Source organism: Pollicipes pollicipes, unplaced genomic scaffold, assembly GCF_011947565.3.
Source record: "Pollicipes pollicipes isolate AB1234 unplaced genomic scaffold, Ppol_2.1 Scaffold_4740;HRSCAF=5597_pilon_pilon_pilon, whole genome shotgun sequence".
Classification (NCBI taxonomy): Eukaryota; Metazoa; Arthropoda; class Thecostraca; order Pollicipedomorpha; family Pollicipedidae; genus Pollicipes; species Pollicipes pollicipes.
Genome location: NW_023596545.1, coordinates 39,366,831 through 39,388,173, shown reverse-complemented (window position 1 = coordinate 39,388,173; position 21,343 = coordinate 39,366,831). Strand labels below are relative to the sequence as shown.

The window sequence follows — 21,343 nt, the reverse complement described above, 5'->3', positions numbered from 1 at the left end:
CCCTGGCCTGTACCCTGGGTCAGCAGGTGTCCTCGATACAGCAGACTTGGGTGTGTGTCTGTCGCTGACCCCTGGTCTGTACTCTGGGTCAGCAGGTGACCGCGGGCCGACAGGATGGGTGTGCTGGAGCAGCAGAGCGGCTTCCTGCAGCGGTGCAGGGAGTCGCGCCGCCTGGTGCTCATCATTGTCGCCATCGCACTCCTGCTCGACAACATGCTGCTCACCACTGTCGGTGAGGGCAGTAGCTGGCGATAACACATGCACCTGTCTTCGCGTGGCAGCTGCACATGAATCGGCCAAAGGGGCTGAGAAAATGCCTCACCTCATGCTGTTGGTTTGGAAATTTAAGCCAAAAGCGTTGTACTAGCCACACAGGGCCGCTTGGAGGTTAAATGTGGGGGTGTCTATTGAGAAGGGTTTTGCCAATGAGTGCCACTGAAATTAACAAACTGGGCCGATGTAATACTATTGAGTAAATGCAAGCTTGCTTTGACGAGCATGGTTCCCAGCTTTGAAAAACTGGATGCCATGTCCAACAGCCTCCTCGTGGTTGTACCCAGGCTCAAAATAACATAACTAATTCGCTCCAGTTGTCGCATGTTGAAACGGTGCAAGAAATTGTCAGGCCATTGATTCGGAGTAATTCTGCAAGAGCAAGTACCGTACGAAAGATTGCGCTGCTTTCATGAACGGGCACTTGTGGTTACGCACTTTCCTCTCCATTCGTGGTGACCGCACATGACCCGGAAGTACATATACCGTTGTGATGAATAGCCCATGGTCATATTCATCAAACTAAAGCATCGCAGATCCAGGGAGTGCTACTCATTTAAACCAAATACAGCGATCACCAATACTGAGTTTGTGAAAACTCTGCTTTCTCAAAGCTTCATACAACATTGTCGCGTGTCAAGCTCTCAGTATTCAGCCATAGACGCGTGCATGACCACGTTACGCTATCTGTACGGGTCAGCCAGCTGTTGCAGCATGCCACGGTGGGCGCGTGGGCTCGTGTTAGTCGCTCGGCTTTGTTCCAGTGCCCATTATGCCGGAGTTTCTGTACGTTCTCCACCACCGGAACGACAGCCCGGCCGCCGCCGCGGCGAACACACCCAGTTCGACGCCGCCACCGCCACCGGCGGCCACCACGGCCGCGCCAGAGACTTCATCCAGCGCACCAGTGACGTCAGCGACGCTGGTGACCGGCTGCAACTGCACCCGCAGTCAGCTGGGGCTGCCGCCGGCCGGGGAGGATCCCGGAGGAACGGCCGGTCAGTCTGAGTCGGAGTGGAGCTGGACTGGCTGGGATTGGCTGGGACTGATGTGAGCCTTCAAGCATCTACAGATTGGTTTCTTTCTTGCGCCCTGCTGTTTCTTTTTGTTGTTGTTCTGCTAGGCCCTGGCTCACGTACGCTTTGTTACTCGTGCTAGTGTAGATCTCGTAACTCGCAGTTGTTTTATTATGCTTTATAAACGAGGTGGCTTTGCTATCCTTTGTCGCGTGGTGGAAGAATGTTAGGGCTGTGCCCATCGCCATTTGCGGAGTGATCAGCCCTCAGATAAATGACATGTCGACCAGTCGTGTAGCTTTCTATCCAGTTGAAGGGCTCCAATCTCTCCCCCCCCCCCCCCCCCCCCCCCCCCCAACTGTAACAAGACAGTGTATGAAATCTGCGGAAACCCTACTTTTCTCATAATTTGTGTGGATGGCATTAGTCACGTTTCCCTGTTCAGCCCCCGAATATATTTCGCAAAACCTCACCTCTCTTCTGGCCTTTGGATATTTATCTAGAATTAAAGCGCGGTACTGCATGTGCTAGCTTTATTGGCTTGCCTCCACTCACATTAGCTTAAATTGCAAAGAAGGATTGCCTACGCATTCTCTCTAACCGCAAGGTAACTGGTCCGTCTCAACGCTGCCTTCAACAACGGCCGAGACTACGACGCTGAGCGAGGAGCAGATCAAGCACAAGGAGCTGGTGGAGGAGAACGTGGAGGTGGGCGTCATGTTCGCCTCCAAGGCGGCCGTCCAGCTCGTCACCAACCCCTTCGTTGGACCACTCACCAACAGGTGAGTCATGAAGCTGCGGCTTAGATAGGATACCAAGGCACGGACACGCCGGCAGGTCCAATCTGCGACGATGAACGGACGTTGGCCTGCCGGCTCTGTTTGACCTTCGCAAGGGCGGGAGGCCTCAGGGGCTGCCCGGGGCTTTCCGGAAGAAACTTCGAACCGCTTAGCGCAGGCTGCAAAATTGTTTTGAAATTGAGTTTGAAGTGTTTTTAATCATTCTGTAAAGTGTGCAGTGCTGTCGTCACAGTTCATGAGAAGTCCCACTTGCTGACGTCATGTCAGCCGCGTTTGACGGCCCACCAGCTGTCAACTGACGGTTCTCCAGCACATGCGTTTTTACACCGGCCCGTTTTATCCGGGCACAGAACACGATTACGCTATTCTAAAAATACGATTGGATTAGGTCGCTCAAGTTCAACATAGGTAAGGTGGGCCAGTTTATAATCTACACAAATGTTTCGTATATTCTTGCATTCCATGTTTGGTGTATTTCAAGCCATATTTACGAATGTATGGCAAAGTTTGACTAGCGCTATCCAGGCTAATTTTGTCATTGCCTTACCACACTTAGCTCTTGCGTGACCCTCGCCCGGCTCACAGCCGGGTGAGGAGAGCCCACGCATGCAACTCTTGTTCGGTGTGACCCGATTGTTCATTCTGAGACATCAGCATAGGCTTACCGTTGGTGCATGATTCGGTGCCCCTTGCAATGCATGACAAACCTTTGACATGGCATACATGACTGCTCACACAGGTCACTAACTTGACGCAGTTCTGCACGAGATATTCGATGTGTTTCCCCCTTACCTTCAGCATGTTCCCTTCTCACGATAGTAAGACGGCGCAAGATGCCCCCCCCCCCCCCCGTCCAACGAAAGACTACAATCAGGTAGTGATTTGTGTTTTAGTAATGTTGATCGTTGGCATTGTAGGGTCACAAAGCAGCTGCTCATAATGCTGTTGGAAACAACAAGCATTTCAGTGACTTACTTTGCTGAACGAGTGAACAAGAGCATTGACATCATGCCATGCCACGTCATGTAGTGCACCATCTGCCACATACCATGGCATGTTCAATGTACACCACGTCACTGCCTCTCGTCTGTCAAAAAATGCTACGCAGCATGCGACGCGCGGCCTGTCACTTGCAACACCACCATGTGCCAATCGCAACATGGCTGTCTGTCGGCTGACGGGTGGCCGGCTGTCGTCGGTCACGCGGCGTCTCCGGTGCCGCGGTCGGTGCCGGGGGCCGGACGGCGGTGCCGTCTGCGTCGTTTGTGCCGTTGGCGCCGTTTGTGCCGCGGCCCGGCCGGCCGATACGGGCTCGCTGCCGCTCACGCTATTATCGATTCTCCGCCGTATTATTAGAGACAGCGCACGGATGCCGGAGATGCACTGCTCGTAGGGGCCGGGGAGGGACACCGAGCCCGGCCCGGGGAGGGACACCGAGCCCGGCCCTGGGAGGGACACCGAGCTCGACCCTGGGAGGGACACCGAGCTCGGCCCGGGGAGGGACACCGAGCCCGGCCCTGGGAGGGACACCGAGTTTGTACGGCGGAGGGACACTGAGCTCGGACCGGGGAGAGACACCGAGCTCGGACCGAAGAGGGACACCGAGTTCGTACCGGGGAGGGACACCGAGCTCGTGCCGGGGAGGGACACTGAGCTCGGGCCGGGGAGGGACACCGAGCTCGGCCCGGGGAGGGACACCCAGCTCGGCCCGGGGAGGGACACCCAGCTCGCACCAGGGAGGGACACCGAGCTCGCCCCGGGGAGGGACACCAAATCCAGCCTGAGAGAACATTTTCAGGCGGGGGCATAACCCCCAGAGCTCCCCTTTGGCTACCACACTGCTGCTGACAAATTCATCTGATAACGTAAGCGTAGGTGGTCATGCAAAAGCTTCGTTTATTTGGTCTTTCCCTTTCATCCCAGACACCACGTGTTAATAGACGCCGATATCGATTCCGGCACGCATAAAACCCCAAAACGAAACGCAAAACAAATGGATCATTCAACCAGAATCTCCATAAACTTAGTAGGAGCCAGATCTCGCGCGGCGCACAGAGCCCCGCGCTGTCTTAGAAAGGCCGCGGCAGGGTGAAGGCCTGGGTTGCCCTCTCCGCCAATCCGGTCCGCCCGGCGGGGATGGGGCCGGGGCAGCGTCTCCGCCAATCCGGTCCGCCCGGCGGGGATGGGGCGGGGCAGCGTCTCCGTCTTTATTGCGCGCCGTTCTGTTTATTTCGGCCGCGAGTGGTGCCGATATGAGCGGGCCGGGCAACGGCATTCTTGGCGCCGGGGTCGCCATCTCGGCGGAGGAGCCCGCCGCCGCCGCCGCCGCGCCGTTTAATGGAATGGGCTCGTAACCGGCGCGGAAGGCGCGCGGCTCGAATGCGTAATCGCTGCCGCCTTTCAGCGGCGCCGTGACAGACTGCAGGACCAAATGAGGCACGCGGCGGCGCACTGCCGCGCGGCCGGCCGGCATCCTGATGGGTGCTCAGCCGGTCGTGTACGGCCCGGGGGTGGTGGGCCATCGGGTGCGGTGTGATTTATCAATATTGGCAGGAAATAATTATTTTAGGGAACGTTATGAATATTTGGCGGGACGTAATCCATTGTTTCTTGCTAAGGCTTCAGGATCACTCAAGTGAAAGGTTTGTGTGATGCAGTAGGGTCTTTCGAGCTCCCATTACCGTTCACGTTCCCAGCCGAATACCGTTCAGTGTATGCAGACTGAATCCCACGCACTGCCTCATGGGGCCCGGTTAGGATGATGATGATTGCGGTTTTCGGGCGCGTCAGCTACGTTTGCCATTTTGTGGCCGCCGGGGCCACCTTAAGATAAGGTGACCGCTCCCATACATTTACCACGCGCTCCCACTCACCTAATTCCCAAATGCACGAGCAGTAAGCCAGAAACCCGCTGTTTGCATCGGTATGTAAGGCAATGTGATTGCAGCTGCGGTACACTTCGTGTCTCCAGCGATATCCGGTTCTCATTGAGTCAGGGGTGAGATCGACTCTTCAGAGCACCGACTCACCCATAACTTATCTAAGAGGGGGGGGGGGGGGGGGCTAAGCCTCCGACCAGGAAGTCTCCCGGGTGAAAAGATATTTAGTTACGTCGAGTTGGAACTCTGTTTTTCTTCTTATTTTGACAACTGAGACGCTGCAAATATGGATCTGAGTGTTCCGAGGTTGTACGTTGTCTGCCGCTGCGCAACGCCAGAACTGCCTATGATGAATCGTATGTCGCTGCTAGTGATGTACGTAAGTTGCTCAATAATTTAAACCAAAAACGACATAGGAAGGGTACCCGGCTTCAAAGGAGAATGTGGTTACATAAATGCCGCGTGATGTAAACATGACGTTGCAAAGGACTTTTGAAACTCAAAAATAAAGTCATGAACGAAAGGGCCATCAAGGCACGAGGACTTTTACATCAAGTACTTTTTACTTTTATATATTAGCAAGTCTCAGAAGTAAACATGTAACGAATGCATGCCAGTCCACCTATTGCGAGATAAAGAAAAGGAGAGAGGAAGAGAAAACAAGAAGACATTATGAGCACGTGCAGGGACACGCGGCGTCACGGCCGGCACCGCGCATGCGCGTGCCACTCTAGCTGGCGAATGTTCGATGACCTGATGACCTGATGACTCCGCCACCAAGCTCGCGCCCTGCTATACTGCGGCTGCTGGCAGCGGCAAAAGCCAGGGCGGCACCGGCATCAGCTTCACAGTTTGCTTATTTCAGGATACATTAGTAAAGAACTTCAAGGTAGCAGCATTTCCTTTAACAGGCACGTCTGACATATCAGTAGGAGAACTCCTTAAAGGCCGGAAGAGCCTCAAACAGCCGGGTTCTCCTTGAAAGCCATCAGGGGTATCTGCTATTGGCAGGCCATGATCATTCGCACCAACCAGGAGACCTGGCAGCGCGCCGCCAGAAGGGGACCACTTCCCGGCCAACGAGAGACTTCGGCGCCTAGCACAGAGATCTCCCAGACCTGGCCCTCTTCCACCAGCTTTTCCTTCCATCTTCCTGGCTCTCACGCTCCTTTCAGTCCGGGTCTGGGTCCCTCCACGTTCTGTCATATCTTGCTATATTGCTATCGCCATTTTGTCATATCTCGTTATAAGGATTTGTCCAATTCTATCCTGGCCTACACCCACTGCGGCTGACATTGCCTTGTAAAGCCGATAGATGATGCGCAGTTATTGAGTGCCAGGCAGCATGGGCCAGCCGTCAATGATGACGTTATTGACGGCTGGCCCACACTGCTTGACATAGTCATTTACAGCTGGCCCACACTGCTTCACACTGCCATTTACAGTTGATCCACAATGCATGGAACTATGTACCTGCGCACTACTCATCGGCACTTTGTTAAACCCCCATGCCACCACTAGATGTCAACGCCAACGCCACACTGGCAGAGAGTTTGAAATCGCCAGTCCAGCGTCGCCAGGGCTGGCGTAGGGCTGGGGGCGGATTGAGTGGAGGGTCACGAATTCATGCCCCATCTCCATTTGGGAAGGGGCATGACATGCCCATGGGCATGGAGGGGGCATATAAATATCTCCCCGAAGAGGCCCAAAGTCGGCTGAAGGGGCCCAAAGCCGGACGAAGGGGCCCAAAGCTGGGCGTAAACATGCATTTTTTAACATAAGACACAGTAAAATTGTGCATCGTTGGGATTCTAGGCATCCAAGACTAGTCGCAAGCGAAAGTGAAGGGCCCACGAGTAGACAAAAACTATTCTTCACTGATTGAGAAGGTCATGACTGGGATATTGTAAGAGTCACTACGCTGTCCGGAGGCGCCATGCTGTTTCGGGGGAACCTTACGCCCACTTACAGGTCGGTCCGATCACTGAGCCTTTCATGCTGCACTTACTTTCTGTGCATTTGCCTGGAGAGCCCTGGGCTGTTGCTTGGACTTTTCCTCCTACCGTACCGGGACGCTGTTGCCAGTCAGGGGCCTGGCGCAGATTCTTTCCATCGTCGCGCTCAGGGGCCTGGCACAGATTCTTTCCATCAGCCCGCAAGGTTCTGCACGCTATAGCCGCGGGCTTCACATGTTAACCTGCCGGGATATTCTCGGTTGTTCAGAGGCCTTTCACGTAGGTTTCGGTGAACTTACCGACACACTCGCGATATGCTCGTGTGCCCTCCACATTGATCTAGGGCCCTTTCAATTAACTGTCACTTGTTAAGGGCCCTACACTCTCAACGGGGGCCCATCTGTTAACTTGCTTGGGCATACTCGGTCGTTTAAGCCTCATCCGTTTGAATGAAGGGTCCTACGCACTTATCGGGGCCCTTCTTTCGCTTCCTCGGCCACACTGGATTGCTTGGGGGCCTTGCACATTGGGTATTTGAATTAAGGTCCTTACGATCCTGTCGGGGACCATCTGATATCCTGCTCGGGTACATGCGATTTTTTGGGGGCCCTCCACGATGGATCTTGGGTATTTCTTTTCTGAATGGAGGGCCCTACGCTGTTGTTGAGGTCCTATCTGATAACGTGCTTGGGCACATTCAGTCGCTCGGGGGTCCTCTACATTGGGTCTTGGGTACTTCCTTTTTAAATGGAGAGCATGAGCTGTTGTCGGGGGGGGGGGGGGCTATCTGTTAAACTGCCCTGGCGCACTCGATCGTTTAGGGGCCCCTTACGTCCTAACGTGGGCATTTCTTATTTGAATGGAAGACCCGTTGCTCTTGTAGAGGGCTTCATCTGTAAACTGGCTCAGGCGGGGCCCTCCATGCTGTGCCTTGTGTTTCTTATTTGAATGGATGGTCCAATGTTTTTGGCAGGACCCCATTCATAAAGCTGCTCAAGCCCGTGGCGGATACAGGGGGGGGGGGGGGGGGAGGAAAGGCACTGGACCATACCCTTTGTGTCGCGAAGCGAGCGAAGAGCCCATGAGCAAACCAAGCTCATTTTTCGCTGATTGGGGTGTTGATTGGGGGAATTTTGGGTTCATTACGCTATCCAGAGGCCCTACGCTGTTGCCCGGGCCCTATATGTCCACTTGCTGGGTCAATGGGATCACTGAGGAGCCTTCCACATTGCCCTTGATATCTTTGCATTTTTCCGCAGGGCCCCACGCTGCTGTTGGAACGCTGTCTGCTTATTTATCTCGGCAGTCTTGATTGATCAGATTTTCCTCCACGGATTCTTCCCATTCCAAAGGCTCTATGCGCTTCTTCCTGAGCGTCATATGTCAGGGTGCACTCAGTTGCTCAGAGGCTCTTCGCATTGGTGCCGGCTTCTTTCCACTTGCTCGGAGGGCCGTGTGCTGTTCCTGGGGCTCACACAAGGTAAGGTACCGAGCCATGCTATGCTCAGGGACCCTTCACTTTGAACTATGGCTATTTCCCTTTGATCTCATTTGCGGAGAACCCTTCACTTCTACCGGGGCCCTTTCTTCTAACCTGCCTGGGCACTCTTGATCGTGCATGGGCATTTATTCATTACATTGGTCTTCGGAAATTTTCCTTTACTCAGAGGGTCCTGTTCTCTGGCCGAGGTCCTATATGTTAGCATGCCGGGACGCTACTGATCGTAAGGGGCCAACCACTTTGGTCGTGGGTTCTTCTCGCTTGCTCCGGGGACCCTATAATTGTTGTCGTAGGCTTCTTTGTTTGTCTCGCCTGGCACCCATGATCGTTCAGGATTCGTCCCTATTGGCCTACGTGCCTTTGCCTTAGAATAGCATTCGGATATGCGCCGATGAATTTTTACGCGCAATCGTCGAAGGTAATTTCGCGTGCCGCCGACGCCCTACGCGTCATTTCCCTCGGCTATTGCATCGTGTCACTTATTATATATATATATATATATATATATATATATATATAAAATGATAATATACATTACAATATATATATATATATATATATATATATATATATATATATATATATATATATATATATATATATATATATATATATATATATATATATATATATATATATATATTGTGCGTCACTTTCTTAACGCATTCTGAATGCTGGGATATTTTGTAGTCCTTTATAACAAAGGAAAAACCCTGCATTAGTCTTCAGCTGTCAGCTGATCACGTCGACCAGCCGGCTTATTCAGCAGCCGACTTTAGTTTATTTAGCCTGTTTTTTCCGAACCACTCGGGCTAAAATGAAAGGACTTACCATGATTTGGAGAAAATGAATAAGTTACATGCGTGGGCACACCTAGCGCGCCTAGCTTTTTTTTAGGGCTGCGGACAGTAAGATGGGTTTCCGTATTTACTATCATGTATAACTACATATGCCTCATCTAATTTTCGCTTATCTACCAACCTATTTTGTTGCTGTCTTGCATTTTGCCTTTGTCGTTGTCTGCCCACGCGGAAAAAAAGTCTGTCATGTGTCCTCATTTTTTCTATCGAAAACGAAACTTTCTTCTAAGTACGCTTGGAGATAACTGTTAACTTAAATAGCTTTATTTGTCTCTAGGTCTGCTGTGGGGTGCTTTTAAAATAAATGACCGCATCGTTACTCTCAAATTTGCTTAGACGGAGTTTTGAAAACAATAGCGGTAACTTTAACAATGCTTAGCTAGTTCAGTGATGCTAGAAACCGTATCGGCATGATCGAAGTCCCAACTAACAACCCTGCAATTATCTGGCGCGGTGCCGTCCGGCAGAGGCAGAAGCGGGGCGCGGAGGACGATGGCCGCTTGCCGCAGCGGTGTGGGAGGGGCCCGCGTGGCCTTTTACCGCGATGAGGCCGCGCCGGAAGCTCGCCCACGGTCTGTGGTGTCCGTGGTGACCGGATAGCCAAGTCAATCGCCAGAACTCTCATGGCCTGTTCTGTTTTCCAAGCGTCATGCATCCCATGATCAACGACACGGGGTCTAGGTCTAGACGGAGACCCTATAACGGAGTCAGAAGTCATATCCATGGTCTGCTTGATGCCGATCAGCCCACAGGAATCACAGCAGGGGTCTGACCGGCGGGCTTCAAGCGCGGCAGCCCCCGGACTGGTGCGGTCATCTGATACTGAGCTAGAGCTGGCTGCGCGGCAGCACTTAAAACAGCCAGGGCCAGCGCAGCTGGCAGGCAGGCTGAGACAGTCAACAGTCGGGTCAGCGTGGCTGGCAGGCAAGCTGAGACAGTCAACAGTCGGGGTCAGCGTGGCTGGCAGGCAGGCTGAGACAGTCAACAGTCGGGGTCAGCGTGGCTGGCAGGCAAGCTGAGACAGTCAACAGTCGGGGTCAGCGTGGCTGGCAGGCAGGCTGAGACAGTCAACAGTCGGGGTCAGCGTGGCTGGCAGGCAAGCTGAGACAGTCAACAGTCGGGTCAGCGTGGCTGGCAGGCAAGCTGAGACAGTCAACAGTCGGGGTCAGCGTGGCTGGCAGGCAGGCTGAGACAGTCAACAGCCAGGGTCAGCGTGGCTGGCAGGCAGGCTGAGACAGTCAACAGTCGGGGTCAGCGTGGACCGGCAGGCAAGCTGAGGCAGTCTCTTGCACACAGACAATGCTCGTGGCCGTTGGATGGCCTGCAGGACACCGTGACCTCCAGACAGGGTGGCATCTTAAGACAGGCCATTGGGCAGCTTCACCAGCGAACAAACTGGAGGGGCCATCAGACAACCCACAGGGTAATGTGATCCATAGGACGACCGGAGTGTGTAGACAGCCGATAGGGCAGTACAGCCTGCAGACAGACTCGCAGGCTGCCAACAGTCTTTAGGGTGGTACGAACAGAACACTGCCAGTAGTCTGTAGGGCGGTACGACCCGCAGACAGACTCGCAGGCTGCCAGCAGTCTGTAGGGTGGTACGAACAGAACACTGTCAGCAGTCTGTAGGGTAGTACAACCCACAGACAGACTCGCAGGCTGCCAACAGTCTGTAGGGCGGTACGAACAGAACACTGCCAGCGGTCTGTAATGCGGTGCGACCCGCAGACAGACCGGGGACGTCAGACCGGGGGGGGTGGACCCACGGAGAAAGCCTGGGTCAGCGGACAGTCTATGAGAAAGTGTGACCCACAGCGGGCGGGAGTCGGAGAGCCGTGAGACTCGCAGACGAGCCGGGAGTCGGAGAGCCGTGAGACTCGCAGACGGGCCGGGGTCGGACAGTCGGGTGTGGCCCACAGACGGGCTGGGGGCAGGAGAGCCGTGGTGATTCACAGACGGGCCGGGGGGTCGACAGCCGGCTGTAACCCACAGAAGGGACGGGGACTGGACAGTCGGGTGTGGCCCACAGAAGGAACGGGGACCGGACGGCCGGCTGTTAACCCACAGAAGGGACGGGGACCGGACGGCCGGCTGTAACCACAGAGGGACGGGGACCGGACAGCCGGATTTCTGGAGCGCATCGACCGTCCGACCGGACTGCCAGAGGGAACTAACAGCCCACTTAGTGAATCGCCGTCAGATCAATGCAAGTGAGCCATCGAGCCCACCGACGGCCCAGACGCTCACTGGGACACTGAGATACTGAATGGGGGAGACCCGGGTCTAGGGAGACCCTAGCTGAGAGAGACCTGAACTGGGGGAGACCTGACTGGGGGAGACCCGACTGGGATAGACCCAGATAGATTGGGAGGCCTTGACTGGGGGGATTCTGACTGCGGTTTGGATGCTGGGTGAGAGACTGAAAATATTGACTGAGATATGAGATCAAATTGGGAAATGAATACACAGACGGAAGGTAACGACCCAAATGCGAAGGTGGTTCTTAAGAGGATGCAACCATGGCTGGCAAAATGGATGAACCTTTGGTACATGGGGACCCTGGTATACATATATGTATGTGTATGGAAATTTTAACAAGGGGGAGCAGGCGAGAGCGAAAACGAGGAATGCGGAGTGGGATATAAGATTTGAGGAAGACTTTATATATATATATATATATATATATATAATATATATATACATATATAATGACTGTGATATAAATGGCGATATCAGCGGACACCATTGCCAGAAACACAGAAGGGACAGCGTGACAACAGTACAATGCATTGCTTTGTCTGTAGGGGACTATGAAGACCACTTCACATGTAATAACGTATATGGTTATTTCAGGACTTTTCTGATCGTGTAATCAAACTCAAGGGAGCCTCAATGAAACTCAAAAGGGAATTGTGCCAGTTTGACAGGATGGTGGCATAATAGCCGAGTGATTATCACCTGAGCCTCCCCCATGGAGGACCCGGGTTCAAATCCCGACTGCGCAATGACCCTGGCCGCTTATATAGTGACCTTAATCGCTGACCTGCTCTAATTATATATATATATATATATATAATTATATATAATAAATATACAATGTAATTTTACATACACATGCATATATTGTGAGACATCCCACAAATTGAACAGAATTAATTCGGAGCAATCTTTTTGAGGCCAAATTTATGATTTCCGAAATGCATGTCATATAACCAATAGACATAATAGGCCAAAAGACGTCCATTGTCTGCCTTCACGACGTGTCCAATCTCAACTACCTACCGGAAGCAATGCTCTTCTCACGACCGATGCGTCAAGGTATTGAGGCATGTTGGCGTCGACTGCTTCAGCATCCTTATACAGCCCACGAGATTGCGACCAGGTGCAAACAAGCCCTGCTTGGCGAAATTATCGGTGCATGTACTGTGGTTATGTATTCCCAATTTTTCACATGCACGCACAACATATGTGGAGTCTGCCGCAAACATAATTTACTTGTTGGGTCTCTCCGGCCCAATCATCATAGTAGTTTTACTCGTACAGTGATAATAACATCATATCTAGAACTTATTCGTGAAAAATTTCGGCCACCAGGTCCGACATGTAATAGTGCAATCTCACCTGCAGGATCGGCTACAGCATCCCGATGTTCGCCGGGTTTGTCATCATGTTCCTCTCCACGCTGAGTAAGTACGGACTCACCGGCCGCGCCAGGCGTCGTGGAGTCTATGTGCAGCATTCCGGTCACGTTCAGTGAATATATAGCCAGCGCTGGTGCCAATGTTGATCCGTCCCGATAGCTCAGCTGGTTAGAGCACCCGCTTTCCGATCCACTCATGAGCGGATCGGGCGTGTGGAGTCTAGTCGCTTGACGCTCGCTATTTTCTTAAGTCCTCGCTATTTGCCCTTGACATGTATGGCCTGTGGCCGGTCGCAGCGGCCGTGGATAAGGTCGGGTGACGTCAGAGGGCAGGAGGAACCGTGTGGAGCATTGCGGCACCATAAGCCCTTGCCGCAAAGTTATGCCGTCGATCTAGCATTGCGCGATTGGATGGTAGGGGTCAGGCCTTACACAACAGCAATGCTTAGCGTAAGCTTGGATCCCAGACATCCATTCATTACAATGTTGGGATTAAATCTTTAGGAAGTAAGTTTAGAACGGGTCAGTAACCGTTTGCACTCGGACATTAGTGAACAGGCTTGTGTTTAACTGCCTTAACTCTGAGCGAGGTCGGAAACGACTAAGAAATCGTACAACTTTTGCGAAATCGATACCGTTGAACATTCGTTTGGCCTGGAACCCGAGTGAAATCAGTTATGGGCAGGAGTAATCGATGGGCCGACTCAAACAGAAATGAAAAGAGTAACTCCAAGAGAAAATTCGAGCTAAAAAAACAGAATGTGCTCTAATAACTCCTCCCTTACAGGAAGGATAGGTCTCAACGCCTAGTGCGGCTCTTGACTTTTTTAGGTGAAATCAGACTCGACCTGAAATTACTCTGCATTGGTCGGAGTCGGAATCGGATTTGAGCCAAGGCACCACCAGTCGGAATAGGAATCGATTCATCTGGAGAGAAATCAAGCACCAGCCTGCCAGTGGATGTGATTTATATTGCTCGATGTTTGTTTATGTTGAGATCTATTTGCATGGGCTCAGAGGTCTATGCGGGATTTCGTAATTGGGGGGGAAATGTCAAAAAATGTCACTGAAAATAGAGTACCACGCCACAGGCACGTGGTATTTCGTGCGCGGCCCAAAATAAGATCGTATGTTCTCCATCTTTGCATTTGCACGTGCCTAAAATTTTTGAGTATCAACATTTGTTCACACACATATCAAAACATGCAATGAATTTGATAGTGGGGAGATGCGGGGGGGGGGGACGATGTGCTGCTGTAGCCACATCAATACGCCACTGTGCGATGCTGCAAGTTTTGGCGTCAGGAATTTTGTCTTTCCAAACAAGCATTTGGTCAGAGGACAAAGCCAACATGACTCGGATGAATGCAATATAACTTGGCCTCTTTTAGCCCGGAGTTGTTTCTCATATTCAACAGTGCTTAACTCTACTACAACGCAAGCGTTCTGTTCATGGCCCGTTCATATGACTCGACCAGCGCAACACAGCTGAGCACTCCCCCCTGCCGACTCCGTGGCGTCGATTCAGCGGTGATGGCCGTGTTTCAGTCTTCGCGTTCGGCCGGACCTACCCAGTTCTCTTCATAGCCAGAGCGCTCCAGGGCGTGGGATCATCGTGCTCGAGCATCTCAGGTGACGTTCTCGGAGCTTCCACTCTGGTGCGGCCGGCCCATCGACCAGTGTCGGGTGGCCCGCGCCATGAGCCACGTTCGGCAGAACATTTCAAGTGCTCACCGAACATCACTGAGCATTTGAAGTCATTTCCGTGAAACTTATCTCTCGTGACATCATCGTATCTGGGCATATACCTATTTCATTTGAATTGTGTAATATTCATACATATAATGTATCTACATATATTGAATAGATAAATTTACCATACATTGTATAACTATTATACACACATGCATGATAAAGTCGTATAATATTGCATGATGTGCAAAAACGTTCGCCACTGGGCAATGAGCAACATTGATCGACCAGTGGTGTGTTTCGGCCACTCGGCTGGTCCAGTGTCCCTGAGGCCGCTCGGTTCCCACTGTGCCGACAGGCATGGGCATGTTGGCTGAACGGTACCCGGACGACCAGGAGCGTGGTAACGCCATGGGCATCGCGCTGGGGGGCCTGGCCATGGGCGTGCTGATTGGGCCGCCCTTCGGCAGCTTCATGCTCCAGTTTGTGGGCAAGACGGCACCGTTCATCGTGCTGGCCGTGCTGGCACTCGGAGACGGACGTGAGTGGACGTCTGTGGACGTGGGAAGACGGCAGTGGACGTGGGGGGACGGTAGTGGACGTGGAAGGGCGGCGGTGGACGTGGGAAGACGGCAGTGGACGTAGGAGGACAGCAGAAGATAGACGTGAATAGACAGTAGGAGATGGGTGCAATGAGACGTCAGTGGACGGGTCTCATAGGGCAGTGATAAACATTCGTGAGCTGACGGAAGTAGCCACCCATTTATACAGGCAAATCGTCCATCATCAAAAATGTCTCCCTCGCAACGCTGCTAGAACGTAAAACGGGACGAGTTCGTGCACCGAGGGAGTATATTCTTTAATGGCGCACGCGACACCCTTAGGACGGGCATTTTCATAGTCATTGCTCTGAAGCAAACACCCGATGTTCCAGTGACGTCACACGTTGGGATTAAATTATCACCATATGCTGCTGTACGGATGGCAAACCTCTGCTGCGGGCGGTAACACATGATAGCCTTTGGTTCAGCAGGCCCGTAGCCTGTGTCCGTGCACCCCTTGGAATCTGGGTCACACCTGCAGCCTCATTCCGTGCACCCCCTGGAACCTGGGTCACACTTGCAGCCTCATTCCGTGCAAACCCTGGAATCTGGGTCACGCCTGCAGCCTCGTTCTGTGCGAACCCTATACTTCAAATATAGGGGGTTCAATAACATTGAACGTAACCCTTTCTTGCGTTGAGGTCTGCAACAAATTGCAAGACGCCTGTCTCATACAAATTTCCAGCCCATAAAAATGGAGAGCGTTCATGCCAAGTGTATCCGCCTTTTTGTTGGGTCGCTGGTGCACTCCCTGGGAGCCAGGTCCGGTTTGGGCCAACTGGGCTGACCCATCACAATGCATTGTGATAAGTAAAACATGATGTCCGCTGCTGAACTCCTCTCTGCCGGAGGCGCTTCAAGGCTTGGGCGAAGAACAGCGCGGTCGGCCCCCTGGCGTACCGCCGAACATGGCGGCGTTCGGCAACGTCGCATGCCGACCTCGCCGCATCCAGATGTTGGAGGATGCTTAGAACAGACTTGGGGAGTTGGAAGTAGGCCGTAAGAAGTAGACATGGGTGGCCAACAACGGGCAGGCATGAAAGGACAACACGGAAGTAGAAGGACGTGGGTGGACGGCACCAAATGCGTGGTGGTGGACGAACGCGGGTGTGCGGCGGTAGGCGGCCCGCAGTACAGCGACACCCCATGGCAACAGACGGACGGCAGTTGACGGGGATGGGAGGGGAACACAGGACGGACGTGAGCGGGTGGCAGTGAGGACCGCTAATTTGACGATCCTGAGCGGTTGGTGGCTCGCTCTGCTGCTTTCAAGAAAGTGTGAGCAATTCTCTCAGGCGTGCCTAGGTTGAAGCGAATTCACAATTACAAGCGACTCCCGATTAAAGTAAGTGCCGTGGTCCACCTGATTGCGCAAACTGAGAGTTCTGAAACTATCACTGAATTGCAGTCACCGTTTGTCTAGCATCGTAGCACGGGCTAGGACATCATTCAATCAGCAGGAGAGCGTCTTGTTTTTAATGGGTGAATCATGAAAGCCGGCAACGTCCGCCTACGCGTCAACGGCTCCCGGTGCGCCGCCAGTGCTGCAGCTGCTGATCCTGCAGCCGGGGATCCGCAAGCGCCCAGAGGAAGCGCCTTCCCTGAAGCAGCTGATCCAGGACCCCTACATCGTCATCTGCGCCGGTCAGTGCCCGCCGACCGGCAGGCACGGGGCGAGAGGCGGACCAGCCGCAAGCAGCGACGGTGTAAAGTCCCGTGATCCCATGGCAGTGATGCACCAGGATCCCGTGATCCTGTGACAGTGGTACACCAGAATCCCGTGATCCTGTGACAGTCATACACCAGGATCCCGTGACATTGATACACCAGGAGAGCCACAGGCACATCCCCGGCCGGCAGCATAAGCACCAATCATGCGACTTATTAACCGTCATAGCTAATTTTCCAAAGCTTTCGACGGGAAGATTCTGCATTCAGGGTCTGTCCGCTGCGGGGCAAATTTCCGACTCCAGCCCGGGATTGGATCCAGCGGTTTAATCCGCTACACGCCTCAATGACAATGCTATAAACGCCGTTTTCATCCGCGTGACTTTTTTCTGGGGCCCGATACTGCACAACTCACGCTCCTATCTCACCGCCATGGCCGTTTTCCGGCAGGGGCCATCACCATCGCCAACTCGGGGATCGCCATGCTGGAGCCGTCGCTGCCCATCTACATGATGGACACGATGAAAGCGGACAAGTGGCAGCTGGGCGCCATCTTCCTGCCGGCCTCCATTTCCTACTTGATCGGCACAAACCTGTTCGGCCCGCTGGGACACCGAGTCGGCCGCTGGCTTGCCTCGCTCGTCGGCCTCGTCATCATCGCCGTCTGCCTCGCTTGCGTTCGTACCGACTCGCGCTCGTCTGCCTCGTGTGCACGCGTTCCCTCACTCGTCTACCTCGTGTGTACGCGTTCCCTCATTCGTCTGCCTCGTGTGTACGCGTTCCCTCACCCCCATGCACCGTGTGTACACATCCCACTACCCGTATGCCTCGTATGTATACATCCCATCATCTGCCTGCCTAGTGTGGATGCGTCCCCTCATTCGTCTGCCTCGTGTGTACACATTCCATCACCCGTATGTCTTATGTGTTCACGTCATTTCATCCGCCTGCCTAGTGCAGGCGCGTTCCCTCACTCGTCTGCCTCGTATGGATGCACTCCCTCATTCGTCTGCCCCGTGTGAAAGCATTCCTTCACTCGTCTGCCGTGTGTACGCGTCTCCTCGCTCGTCTGCCTCGCTGCCAACGCCGTTTGTCTCGTCCAAATGGAAGATGGAAGTCTCAATGGAAGTCTCGTCTCAATGGAAGACATCGTCGAACAGGTTAACTCATGCGAACTGCAGTGAGGGTATCTTGGCTCGGGAATCTGAGGGGCGGCACGGACCAGCCGTCCGCCTGAATGGCGTCTCTTCCAGATCCCGCTGGCCGTCAGCATCAACCACCTGATCGTGCCGAACGCCGGCCTCGGCTTCGCCATCGGCATGGTGGACTCTAGCATGATGCCGCAGCTCGGCTACCTGGTGGACATCCGCCACGCCGCCGTCTACGGCAGCGTCTACAGCATCGGCGACGTCGCCTTCTGCCTCGGATTCGCAGTCGGTTAGTGAGATCCCACACATATTTAGTCATCTCCAATCAAGCTGTGGCGCTGCGTCTTAGCTATGTACTTCCGCGATTCACGGCGACCAACTGGACAGACGGCATCCATGGCTCACTCGTTAAGTCCGTTTTACCGGAGTCAGCTGTCGAACAGAGATGCCGGCCTGAGCGGGCCATCCGTTGGCGGGAGCACCCGGGCAGGCAGAACACTCCGGCCTGACTCCGCCCACCCGCAGGTCCCGCTCTCAGCGGCACGCTGGTTAAGTCCATCGGCTTCAACTGGATGCTGTACGGCATCGCGTTCATCACGCTGCTGTACGCGCCGCTGCTCGTCTTCGTCCGGAATCCACCCACTCGACAGCCAGAGAAAGAGGTGCCTCCCACTGGACGGCTGGCAGGGGTTGGCGACTGAGCCGGGCCGGTCACTGAACGCGCCACGCCGAACCGATGACGAGCTGTCCGACCGAACAACAGCCTGCGCAGGCCATACGCGGCCCCAATACGGGCCTGAGACACAAACGCCGAGTCCCTACGGCGTCTCGAAGCTACGACTGTATGCTTGTACGGGGAAACACGGTCGGTAGGAGCTGCATCTTGAGCTAGGCGGCGCCGGTACCGTCGCCTGAAGGCTTCAACCCGGTTTGAACAGAAGCCGTTTCATTCGCCTGTTTTTGTCTCTGCAGACCATTAGCCCGCTTTTTTCCTGTCTGATCATGCTGATTGGAAAGTGTGCTCTCGATCTCGGAGGCCTCGTTATCCAAGGCTGTTTTTGCGCGAGGCTAAATTGAATTTCAATTAGGCCCGCTGCGCGCTGATTCGATTGCGAGCCGAGGTTAACTAATGCGAACCTCTGGCCTGACATGCGCCGACGCTGTCCGCAGTCACTCTACAACGACAAGTCCTCTGTGCGCTACGTCACATACCAGAACGAAGAGGACGAATGATATCCGTGAGCTGCGGGGGCCGCGCGACCGGCGCGCCCCGCAGCTCGGCGCCGGAGCCGGCCGCGAGCCGGCAAACGAGCGGGCTCCGGCCGGCGGCGGCCGCGTCTGAGGAGGGGGCGGCCGGTCGCCGCGGCGGATGGCTGCGCCGCGGCGTCCGGCCCCGTCCGGGATCAGTGCCGCCGCCGCCCGCCGCCCGCCGCCCCGCACCGGGGCTCCACCCGACGGGCTGGTTGCCTGGGGACCAATCGATGTCGTGTTATCTGTGCGCGCTAGCGCCCTAGCCTTAAGGGTCCACACGCTGTGGAGGCGGCCAGGGCGGCGTCCGCCGGGACCGCGCTCCGGCGGACGACGCGGCCAGGCCGTCGTCCCCCCGGCCTTGCTTCGGCCTGCCGACGGGGCAGGACCGCCCAGACACGGGCCGAGCGCCGCCCAGTCTGCAGCACCTTCACGACCGTCGCCTCCGGCCTGCACCGCACACTTACACCACGCCCTACCCGCCCGCCACCTGCCCGGACCTGCCCGACTCGGCAGCGGACCCTTCTTGCACGCGCACACCGCACACCCGGCCGGCGCGCGCCCTCCGGCTGCCCGCCCCGCCGGTGTACATGCAACCGTAGTGTATCCAGTCTTCCGGCGGGCACCCCGTCGCCTCTCTGCACGGTCCCTCTGCCGGCTGGCGACGCTTCAGTCACTCATGCTGGTGTTTGCCCAGAGACTGACGCAGAAGAAATGTTCGTCGTAGGGATGGCGCGCCTGGCAACCGCACCGGCCACATACCGGGCCACCATCATGGATCGATACACGTCATGAGCGTGCGCGTAGACCCCGGCTGACCAGCACACAAGATCACTCGATTGGGCTACGATGTGCCCAAGTTATGGTCCATGTTACGGATGAGAGGCTCCTTGCAGAGCTAATTCATAGACCGAGGCCAAATTCACGCCCATGGCATATGACTCAAGCACCGCCGCGCCCAAGCTTGCTGCACTTGTAGCCCACTCACCGCATCCTTTCCCGCCCGCCCGCGCGCTCACGAGCTTGGAGGTAGTCCGCACAACTTTGCGCCGTCCGTCTCACCGCCAAGCATCACCGGCCCGTTCAGGGAGCCTCTCAGAGCGTGTCGACATGCGAGCTCCTGCTGCCAGCCCGTTCCCGGCGCGTTCGGTGGTGGCCTGCGGCGGCGCGCTCCACGTCGCTCGCCAGTCACAGTCGGCCCCCGTCCGCCCGCCCGGCGGCGCCCCCTGTACGCCGCCACAGCGTGTCGAGGATGGTCTGAGGGTCCAACGATGTGCCGCAACACTGTTTATTGTTACTTGTCAACAAAACAAATCCACTAAAAACTAATAAAACGGTGAAAATCCCCAACCGTGTGTAGGTCATCGCGAAGAGGTCAGTGAGGAACGTCGGACGCCGAAGTCCGAAGACACCAGCCGTCACCGAGTGCGTGCGTCGGGGCATGAGGCGATCCCCATAGGACGGGACTCGGAACGAGAACCGGTGCGCAGGTGCGTGACAAACAATCTCCCGGGAAATGGATGCCGCAGAGCAACACCGGAACACAATAATAGGTGGCAATACCAGATGGAATGTCCAACATCATGAGCATGGCTAGATCCGGTAACCGTGGGTAATCAGCCTCATGTCAAGATAATCGGAAGACAACGCGGCACTCCTGTCTCCATTCACAAAAGAGGATCAGCACTTTCCTGAGAAAAAGCCTGCTATATCAAAAGTACAGATACGTCTGCAAAACGAGGTTCCTTTCCAGCGCTAATCCTCCAATGTCAGATGACTATCATTCTAGCCTGAAGGAATGCATGCGACCTAGAGCAACCGCATCCGATGTATTGATGAACAAGATTCTCTCTTCTCTTTCTCAGCTGGATAGCAAGCGTTCCGTTCTCACAGCGGGATGCGGGCGGGTCCGATCCCCGGCTCCAGCAGGATCGCTCTCAGCCACCAGCGAGGCCGGCGTCCGAGCTGTGGCCACCCACACCCACTGCGCGCGCCGGCCGCTAGCTGCTCTCCTCGCCGTCGGGCGTCTCGCGCTGCCGGAACTCGTGGTACTCGTCG

The 21,343-nt window shown here is 54.7% G+C and overlaps 1 protein-coding gene across 2 annotated transcripts in view; it reads left to right on the top strand.

Moving 5' to 3' along the window:
- Window positions 1–19,311, top strand: part of LOC119098990 (synaptic vesicular amine transporter) — a 30,333-nt gene extending 11,022 nt beyond the window's left edge. The window contains exons 2-12 of one of the 2 annotated variants that reach the window (XM_037222036.1): window positions 93–232; window positions 1,038–1,271; window positions 1,897–2,071; window positions 12,915–12,973; window positions 14,476–14,559; window positions 14,978–15,160; window positions 16,764–16,865; window positions 17,340–17,566; window positions 18,143–18,326; window positions 18,563–18,699; window positions 19,208–19,311. In XM_037222036.1, the coding sequence (XP_037077931.1) occupies window positions 115–232; window positions 1,038–1,271; window positions 1,897–2,071; window positions 12,915–12,973; window positions 14,476–14,559; window positions 14,978–15,160; window positions 16,764–16,865; window positions 17,340–17,566; window positions 18,143–18,326; window positions 18,563–18,699; window positions 19,208–19,270 (1,566 nt within the window). In that variant the 5' untranslated portion in view covers window positions 93–114 and the 3' untranslated portion in view covers window positions 19,271–19,311. The remainder of the gene's footprint in view (window positions 1–92; window positions 233–1,037; window positions 1,272–1,896; window positions 2,072–12,914; window positions 12,974–14,475; window positions 14,560–14,977; window positions 15,161–16,763; window positions 16,866–17,339; window positions 17,567–18,142; window positions 18,327–18,562; window positions 18,700–19,207) is intronic. The other variant, XM_037222037.1, reaches the window with a different exon arrangement.
- Window positions 19,312–21,343: the final 2,032 nt, after the last annotated feature.